The following is a 9,013-nucleotide window of genomic DNA, read 5'->3' as shown; positions in this document are numbered from 1 at the left end:
GAATCAGATGACCCTTGACCCTCTTTGTTCGGGTACACCACCCGGCTTCCTCAAGGCCCTGGGGCCTGGCTCCTCCGACTACTGCCTGGGGAAAGGACACAATTGTGTACAGAAGGTGGCCTGAAGGTGAGAACCTTCTGGGACCGGCACTCCAGCTACTAATGAGGCCTGTGGACCAATGGCACTCTTGCTTTTTGAATCAAACAGTGCCTTTAAGAGTCCTTCTGGAAGATCACAAAGCTCCTGTCTGACTCCTCCAGGAAGAGCTCTTCTTGTAACCTTGGATTATTTAGAGATAGGCTTCTTACCAACTTCCCCAGGCAACTTCTTGCTTGCCACATGCTAAGCAGAAGAGATGGGACATTGGGGGCTTAAGGAAAAGAGGAGGGAATGTTCTAGCTCTCCTTCATGTCTGCATGGGTGAATTTGCAGTTGGAGGCTGAGGACTTAGCTCCTGACCTTGGCCTCCACTGTAACTGGGGTGCTTCCTTTGGTTTGTAGCTAAGAATGTTGGAGAGAGAAAGAAGAATGGAAAATAAATTCATCCTACTTTAGAGCTTGCCAAATCGAAGGCGGGATGGAGACACTTTCAAGTAAACACAGTGACTAACAAGCTGAGAGAATGAGAGCCAAGGCCAGCTCTGAGCCAGTCCCTCATTTCACCTGGAGCCCCAGAACCCCAGAGCATTTTCTCACTTGGCAGCATTCAATAGGTGGCTTATTGCTCTCCAGATCCTTGAAGAATCCTCATGCTTTTTCTTCAACTGCCCAGAAGCTCCATGCATACTGTGGGCTTCATGTGATACCCTGGTGACGTAGGTGAGCGACAAGCATCCCTAAGCCCACTTGGGAGAGCGCAAGGGCCTGACTGGAGACAAAGAGTTGGTGACTGAGGGGCAGAGATCTGAAGCCTCAGGTAACAGTTCCAGTCATTCCAGCCCCCACGCAGGCTCACTTTCACACAAGTACCATGACCCAGCTTGTCAGGAAGTCCTTTGGACACCAGTTGCTGCCCACAGTGGCTAAGAATATCTGGGTTCCTCCCACTGGTTTAAATTGAGGCCATAGGAGGGGAAAATCCAATTAATGTCAGAATAAGAGAGGAAGAGAAAGGCAATCTTCTCCCTAATTCCTGTTTCCAGTGCTGGTCCCTCAAGCACAAATGAAGTTCTTCGCCTTAAAGCTTCCAGCCCAGGGCCTGGCCCTGCTCTGAGCACCTCACTAGGGCCCAACGGCAGCCTCGCAGCTTCCACCTCTGCCCGGCAGGCAGACCGTGGTAGAACTTTTCACAGAAGCTCTCCCGGCAGAGGTGGGAGGGACAGGCTGGGCGGGAAGAACACAGAGAGCTTGTTCAGGGCTCCATCTGGATGCGCCCTGGCCTCGGCCCCAGAGCGCAGTTGAGCAAGCAGCCAGACCTCCCTGAACTTCTTGTGAGTGCTAGAACTGACTTTGTCCAACCCAAGTCCTCAACACCACACAGCTGATTTTGTTCACAGCGCTAGCGCCTTCAGGAATGGCTGGTCAAGGCTGGCCAACAGGAGGATGGGAGGGTGGTTCCGCCATGTTGGCCCCTTTTGTTGGAAAAATAACACTTTCCCTCTGAGGTAGGAATGGAATTGGGCGCAGCCTTGACTAACACTCCACATCCTGCAGCTCGATCTCCTCGGTGGTGCTCTCTGCAAAACAAGAGACAAGCCCAGGCAGGAGCCCATCAGCCCCGGGATTGGGGTGGGGGGTTCTTGGGGAGACCAGGCTAACATGCACCCCCCAACCATGAAAGCGTGAATGGATGATCACAGGGCCCAGAGAATTACCCTTGAGTTTGTGTCTTCTCTTCCTCTGGAATTTGTATGCACACTTGTTACACACCCACATGAGGCTGATTAACAGCGCAGCCACAGCAGCGAGAAAAGCGAGGAAGACTGCAACAAAATGGAGGTCTTCGTAGAGGATCTCTACAGGCGGGGAGGGGAACGGGGAGACAAGGTCTCTTTCAGTATCATGAAAGCAGTCCCCCCCACCAGGGCTGGCAGTTCAGTGGGGAACCTCCCCACCCCGTCTTGCCTGACACGTGCAGCACGATGGTGCCAAACTGGCTGCTCCCCAGGCGCTCCGTCACCGTGACAACGTAGTAGCCGGAATCCCTCACGCCCACACTGAAGAGCTGGATGGAGCCGTTGTCGAAGGTGCAGAGTCGGTCCTTGTGGCTCTGGGAGATGTTGGCCTGAGTCCCTGGCTTCCACTCCACGATCTTCTGCGCTCCCCAGTTAGACGTATACCTCCACTCGATGGTGGGGATGCCATGGCAGGAGTACTCAACCGAGAGCAGGATGTCCTCCTCCACCGTGGCATTGATGGCGGACTGGGGGATGTACAGTGACACGCCCTGACCTGCGGGACCCGGTGCCAAAACGGAGGCAACTTATATAGGAGCTGACAGGGGAGGGGACTGCCGGGACTCGTTCATTTATTGAGCAAATACTTACTAAGTGCCTGTTCCGTGCCAGGCTGTTGTCTAGGTTCTGGTGCTGGCCCAATATTTGTGTCCCCAGTCCCCGCCACCCAATCCTGAAATTCCTATATTGAAGCCCCAACATCCAGCAGGACTATAATTGAAGATGAAGCCTCCAAGGAGGTAATGGAGGTTAAATGAGGTCATAAGGATGGGGCCCTGATCCAGCAGGATTCGTGTCTTTATAAGAAGAGACGCCTGAGTGCTCTGTGGCTCGTTATCTCTCTACAGGGATGCAAGGGGGAAATGGGAGAAAATACTCAGAGATTGCAGCAAGGAGGGAGAAGGCGGCTGTCTACAAGCTAGGAAGAGAGCACTCACCAGAAACTCTGCCTTGCTAGAATCTTGATCTAGGGCTTTCCAGCCTCTGGCACTGCAAGAAAATAATTTCTGGTGTTTAAGCCCCTCAGTGTGTGCTATTTTGTTACAGACTAAAACTGAATAAGACACAAGGTTCTCGTGTGCTCAATGGACAGTGAACCTCCCCGGAGGCTCCATTCTATAAGGGAGACATACAAGGGTGAAATAAACAAGATAATTTTAGATCAAGGCAAGCACTACTGACCGGTGGGGGTGGAGATAGCACACAGAATTAAGAGAATTGTCAGGGAAGACTTCATGGAGGAAATGACATTTGAATGGAGACCGGAAGGGAAGGCAGGCAGCGTGTGGACACTCGCAGGAGGAGCATCTCAGGCAGAGGGAGCAAGCACAACGACTGAAGGGAGGGCAATTACTGGTGTGTCTCAGGGACAGAAAGTCCAGCATGCTAGAATGCAGTGAGCAATGTGGAGAGACAGAGTGAGGCTGCAGAGCAGGCAGGACACAGGCCATGCTGTGAGGGGTGGGAGTGGGGCTTTACTCAAGGCTGATGGGAGCCATAGGGGGGCTTAGGTGGAAGGTGATAATTCTCAATTAAGCTTGACAATGTTTGCTGTGCAGAACATACTGGGGGGTGAGGGGACAAGAGCCGAAGCAGGACGAGCCATCAGAGAGCTGCTACAGGGGTCGGACAAGAGATGGAGGTATAGCCTCGCAGAGCATGAATGTGGTCTGATTTAGGCTATGTATTTGGAAGCAGAGAGGACAAAATATGCTGACAAACTAGATGTGGGTATGGGGGAGGCAGAGGCATCAGAGGTTTCTCTGCGCGCATGCAGATGTGTCATTGTGCCATTGAATAAAGTTAGGTGTGTACACTGTTGTACATGTACTATGTAGGTACCACGCACAAGCCCTGCGCCAACCACGTTACACACATCGTCTCAGCAAGGTCTCATCCACAACCTACTACAATGCCATCAAGCACAGAGCAAGCCTCACCGTCCACAGGACTAACGAGCTTGGCAAAGTTCTCTCTGCAAAGCAAAGAGTCTCACAAAGGCTGCTGTTGAAATGTTTAACCTCTAAGCTCGGATCAGTAGTCAGTGATTGGTGGTGGTGAGCACAGAATGTGACAAATGGCCCACACCCTGAGACGACTGGATAGAGTTGGCTGGACTGGATAATGAACAGGGCAGGACCGAAACTTGGAGCCCTGCCCTCTGTTTCCACTTCCATTTCCCCCTCAGTCTTTGAGAGCCCAGCTGCCCCAAGCCCCTGCCATGTGGCTCCAGGTAACCACACCTGTTCCTTTTCCAGGCATGTCTCACTGTGCCCTCTCATCCCCAGCACATTCCTTTAGTGGTCCTCTCCTACGGCTCTTGGGGAGGCGACTATGAATAGTCTGATAAAAGGCGTGTGAAAAACTGAGATGTGGTAATGGTTTTCAAGAATGACAACTGCCAAGTAACAAAAATACATTTTCTCCCAACTCTATTTTAAAACATGTTAAATTCAGAGAAAAGTTTTGAAAGGCAAGTACAATTAATATGTATCCTCTCCTTAGTTTACTAGTTATGAACATTTTGGCACATTTTCCCTTTTCTCTCAGGAAAAAAACAGAGGTCAAATTCCAGGTCGGCCCTTCTTCATCTCTGTGTCCCCTAACACAGTCCCTGATGCATAGTGATAGGTCAACAGGTATTTGTTGACTGAATGAATAAGCGAATGACAAAATACTTAACAAGAAGGGTGAGATTTCCTGATAGAATTGTTGCTGCTGAAGTGGTATGAAAAATTAGCACATTTAAAAGGTAACACACAAATAAGAAAGAGAACTATAATTTAGTCAAGATTTTATGTTCCAGTTACTAGAATATATACTTATTGTACTTAGCAATCCTTCCCTAATGTTTTACATAAGTCAGCAACATGCCCACGTAGCTAGGAAATGGAAAAGACGGGACTTAAATGCAGTTCTGTCTGATCAAAGCCCTATGTTTTTCCCTAAAGACACCACCAAGATATTAGAAATAAATGCCAAAGGAAGCAAGGGCAAACATGGACTATTGTGACTTCATCAAGATCAAAACCATTTGCACAGCAAAGGAAACAGTCAACAAAATCAAAAGACAAGCGACAGAATGGGAGAAGATATTTGAAAACGATGTATCAGATAAAGGGCTAGTATCCAATATCTATAAAGAACTTATCAAAAAAAAAGAACTTATAAAACTCAACACCCAAAGAACAAATAATCCAATCAAGAAATGGATGACATGAACAGACATGTCTGCAAAGAAGACATCCAGATGGCCAACAGACAAATGAAAAAGTGCTCAAAAATCACTCAGCATCAGGGAAGTACAAGTCAAAACCATAGTGAGATACCACCTCACACCTTACACCTCACAGTCAGAATGGCTACAATTAACCAGTCAGGAAACAACAGGTGTTGTCGAGGATGCAGAGAAAGGGAAACCCTCCTACACTGTTGGTGGGAATGCAAGCTGGTGTAGTCACTCTGGAAAACAGCATGGAGGTTCCTCAAAAAGTTGAAAATAGAGCTACCCTACAACCCAGAAATCGCACTACTGGGTATTTACCCTAAAGATACAAACGTAGTGATCTGAAGGGGCACATGCATCCGAATGTTTATAGCAGCAATGTCCACAATAGCCAAACTATGGAAAGAGCCTAGATGTCCATCAGCAGATGAATGGATGAAGAAGATGTATACATATGTGTGTGTGTACACGTGCACACTCACACACACACACATACATACACACACAATGGAATACTAGGCAGCCATCACAAAATCTGAAATCTTGCCATTTGCAATGATATGGATGGAACTAGAGGGTATCATGCTAAGCAAAATAAGTTAATCAGAGAAAGACAATTATTGTATCTCTCTGATATGAGGAATCTGAGAGGAAGGGCAGAGTGTTTTAGGGGTAAGGGAGGGAAAAAATGAAATAAGACAGGACCAGGGAGGGAAACAAACCATAAGGGACTCTTAATCTCAGGAAACAAACTTTGGGTTGCTGGAGGGGAGGGACACTGGGGACAATGGACATTGGGAGCTTATGTGCTATGGTGAATGCTGTGAATTGTATAAGACTGATGATTCACAGACCTGTACCCCTGATACCCCTTGAAACAAATAATACATTATGTTAAAAAAAGAAAGAATAAATGAATTCAGTAAAGTTGCAGAATGCTGCTTTTCTGCCCGTGGTCGCTGCTGAGTAAGCATCATTAAAGTCTCCCTCCCACCACCATCATGTCTAAGTCAGAGTCTCCCAAAGAGCCTGAATAGCTGTAGAAGCTCTTTATCGGAGGTCTGAGCTTTGAAACCAAAGAGAGTCTGAGGAGCCATTTTGAGCAATGGGGAACACTTATGGACTATGTGGTAATGAGCGATCCAAACACCAAATGCTCCAGAGGCTTTGGGCTTGTTCCCATAGGCTACTGTGGAGGAAATGGATGCAGCCATGAATGCAAGGCTGCATAAGGTGGATGGAAGAGTTGTAGAACCAAGGAGGGCTGTCTCTAGAGAAGATTCTTAAAGACCTGGTGACCACTTAACTGTGAAAAAGATTTTTGTTGGCGGCATTACAGAAGACATTGAAGAACATCATCTAAAGAGATTATTTTGAACAGTATGGGAACATCAAAGTGATTGAGATCACGACTGACCGAGGCAGTGGCAGAAAGGGGTTTTGCTTTTGCAACATTTGATGACCATGACTCTGTAGATGAGACTGCCATTCAAAAATACCATACTGTGAATGGCCATGACTGGGAAGTAAGGAGAGCCCTATCTAAGCACGAAATGGGTAGTGCTTCACCCAGCCAGAGAGGTTGAAGTGGTTCTGGAAACTTTGGAGGAGGACATGGGGAAGGTTTTGGACAGCTTTGGTTGTAGAGGAAACTCAGTGGGTGAGGTGGCTTTGGTGGCAGTCCAGGTGGTGGTGCATATGGGGTAATGGTAATGGCAATAATGGATTTGGTAATGATGGAAGCAACTTTGGAGGTGGCAGAAGCTATAATGATTTTGGCAATTACAACAATCCATCCTCAAATTTTGTACCTATGAAAGGAAGACATTTTGGAGGCAGAAACTCTGGCCCGTATGGTGGTGGAGGCCAATGCTTCGCCAAACCACAAAACCAAGGTGGTTATGCTGGTTCCAGCAGCAGCAATAGCTACGGCAGTAGCAGAAAGTTTTAATTACTGCCAGGAAACAAAGCTTAGCAGGAGAGGAGAGCCAGAGAAGTGACAGGGAAGCTATAGGTCACAAAAATTTGTGAACTCAGCAAGCACAGTGGTGGCAGGGCCTAGCTGCTACAAAGAAGACATGTTTTAGACAATACTCATGTGTCTGGGCAAAAAACTTAAGGACTGTATTTGTGACTAATTGTATAACAGGTGATTTTAGTTTCTGTTCTGTGGAAAGTATAAAGCATTCCACCAAAGATTTTTAATGTAGTTTTTTTTTTTTTTTTTTGGCAACCATATTGTTGATTGCTAAGTGTAATAGTCTGATCATGATGCTAAATAAAGTCTTAAAAAAAAGTTGCAGAATACATAATATATAGAAATCTGTTGTATTCCTGGGGTGCCTGGGTGGCTCAGTGGGTTAAAGAAATCTGTTGTATTCCTATATACTATAATGAAGTAGCACAAACATATTAAGAATATACTCCATTTACAATTGCACTAAAAAGAATAAAATGCCTAAACTTAATCAGGGAGGTGAAAGACCCCAATGAAAAAATCAATGAGGAAATTAAAAAATACACAGCGACAAATAAAAATGAAAACACAACAATTCAAAATTTGGGATGCAGCCAAAGCAGATCTAGGTGTGAAGTTTACAGCAATATAGGCCTACCTCAAGAAACAAGAAAAATTTCAAATAAACAATGTAACAATACATATAAAGGAGTTAGAAAAAGAACAAAGCTCAAAGTGAGTAGAAGGAAGAAAATAAGGATTAGAGCAGAAATAAGTAAAATAGAGACTGAAAAAAAGTAACAGTGGAAAAGATAAATGAAACCAAGAGCTGATACTTTGAAAAGATAAACCAAATTACTATTAGCTAGACTTAAGGAAAAAAAAAAAAAAAAAAGGAAAACCAAAGCCAAACCAAAGCAAACCAAAACCAGAAACAAAACAAAACAACAACAACAAAAAAGGGAAAGGAATCAAATAAAAAATGAAGCAGCAATAACTACCTATACCTTAGAAATACAAGGAAATGTAAGAGATTATGAAAATTTATATGCCAACAAATTGGGCAACATAGAAGAAATGGGTAAGTTCCTAGAAACATACACTCCTCTACAACTGAATCAGGAAGAAATAGAAAATCTGAACTGAAGAATTACTAGTAATAAAATTGAATTGGTAATAAAAAACTCCCAACAAACAAATGTCCAGGACCAGATGGCTTCACAGGTGAATGCTACAACACATTTAAAGAAGACCTGGGATATCTGGGTGGCTCAGCTGGTTAAGCGTCTGCCTTCAGCTCAGGTCATGATCCCAGGGTCCTGGGATCCAGTCGCCCATTGGGCTCCTTTGTCCATGGGGCGCCTGCTTCTCCCTCTGCCCGCCACTCCCCCTGTTTGTGCTCTCCCTCCCTCAAAAAAAAAAAAAGACTTAATACCTATCCTTTTCAAATTATTCCAAAACTAGAAGAGGAAGGTAAACTTCTAAACTCATTCTATGAGGCCAGAATTACCCTGATACCAAAATCAAAGACACCACAAAAAAAAAGAAAAGAAAAGAAAGAGAGGGAGAGAAAGAACTATAGATCAGTATCTCTGATGAACACTGATGCAAAAATCCTTAATAAAATATTAACAGAAACCAACTATATGGGGAAAACATCATTCATCACAATCAAGTGGGATTAAGCCAAGGATGCAAGGATGGTTCAATATCTGTAAATCATTCAACATGATACATCACATTAACAAGAGGAAGGATAAAAACCACATAATTATCTCAATAGAAGCAGAAAAAGCATGTGATGAAGGACAACATCCATTCATAATGAAAACCTCAATAAAGTGGGGTTAGAGGGAACATACCTCAACATAATAAAGACCATTCATAAATCCCACAGCTTACATCATGCTCAATGGTGAAAACCTGAAAGTGTTT

The 9,013-nt window shown here is 45.2% G+C and overlaps 1 protein-coding gene and 1 pseudogene across 1 annotated transcript in view; one reads left to right on the top strand and one right to left on the bottom strand.

Annotated features, from left to right (window-relative positions):
- VSTM5 (V-set and transmembrane domain containing 5) overlaps window positions 1-9,013 on the bottom strand; it is a 36,229-nt gene continuing 27,216 nt past the window's right edge. The window contains exons 2-4 of the mRNA XM_044258305.1: window positions 2,065-2,391; window positions 1,815-1,955; window positions 1-1,676 (exon numbers count right to left, since the gene is read on the bottom strand). Of these exons, the coding sequence (XP_044114240.1) occupies window positions 1,633-1,676; window positions 1,815-1,955; window positions 2,065-2,391 (512 nt within the window). The 3' untranslated portion in view covers window positions 1-1,632. The remainder of the gene's footprint in view (window positions 1,677-1,814; window positions 1,956-2,064; window positions 2,392-9,013) is intronic.
- LOC122912483 lies at window positions 5,998-7,161 on the top strand (annotated as a pseudogene).

This window comes from Neovison vison, chromosome 7, assembly GCF_020171115.1.
Source record: "Neovison vison isolate M4711 chromosome 7, ASM_NN_V1, whole genome shotgun sequence".
In the NCBI taxonomy this organism is placed as follows: domain Eukaryota; kingdom Metazoa; phylum Chordata; class Mammalia; order Carnivora; family Mustelidae; genus Neogale; species Neogale vison.
This window is presented reverse-complemented; position numbering and strand designations above follow the sequence as displayed.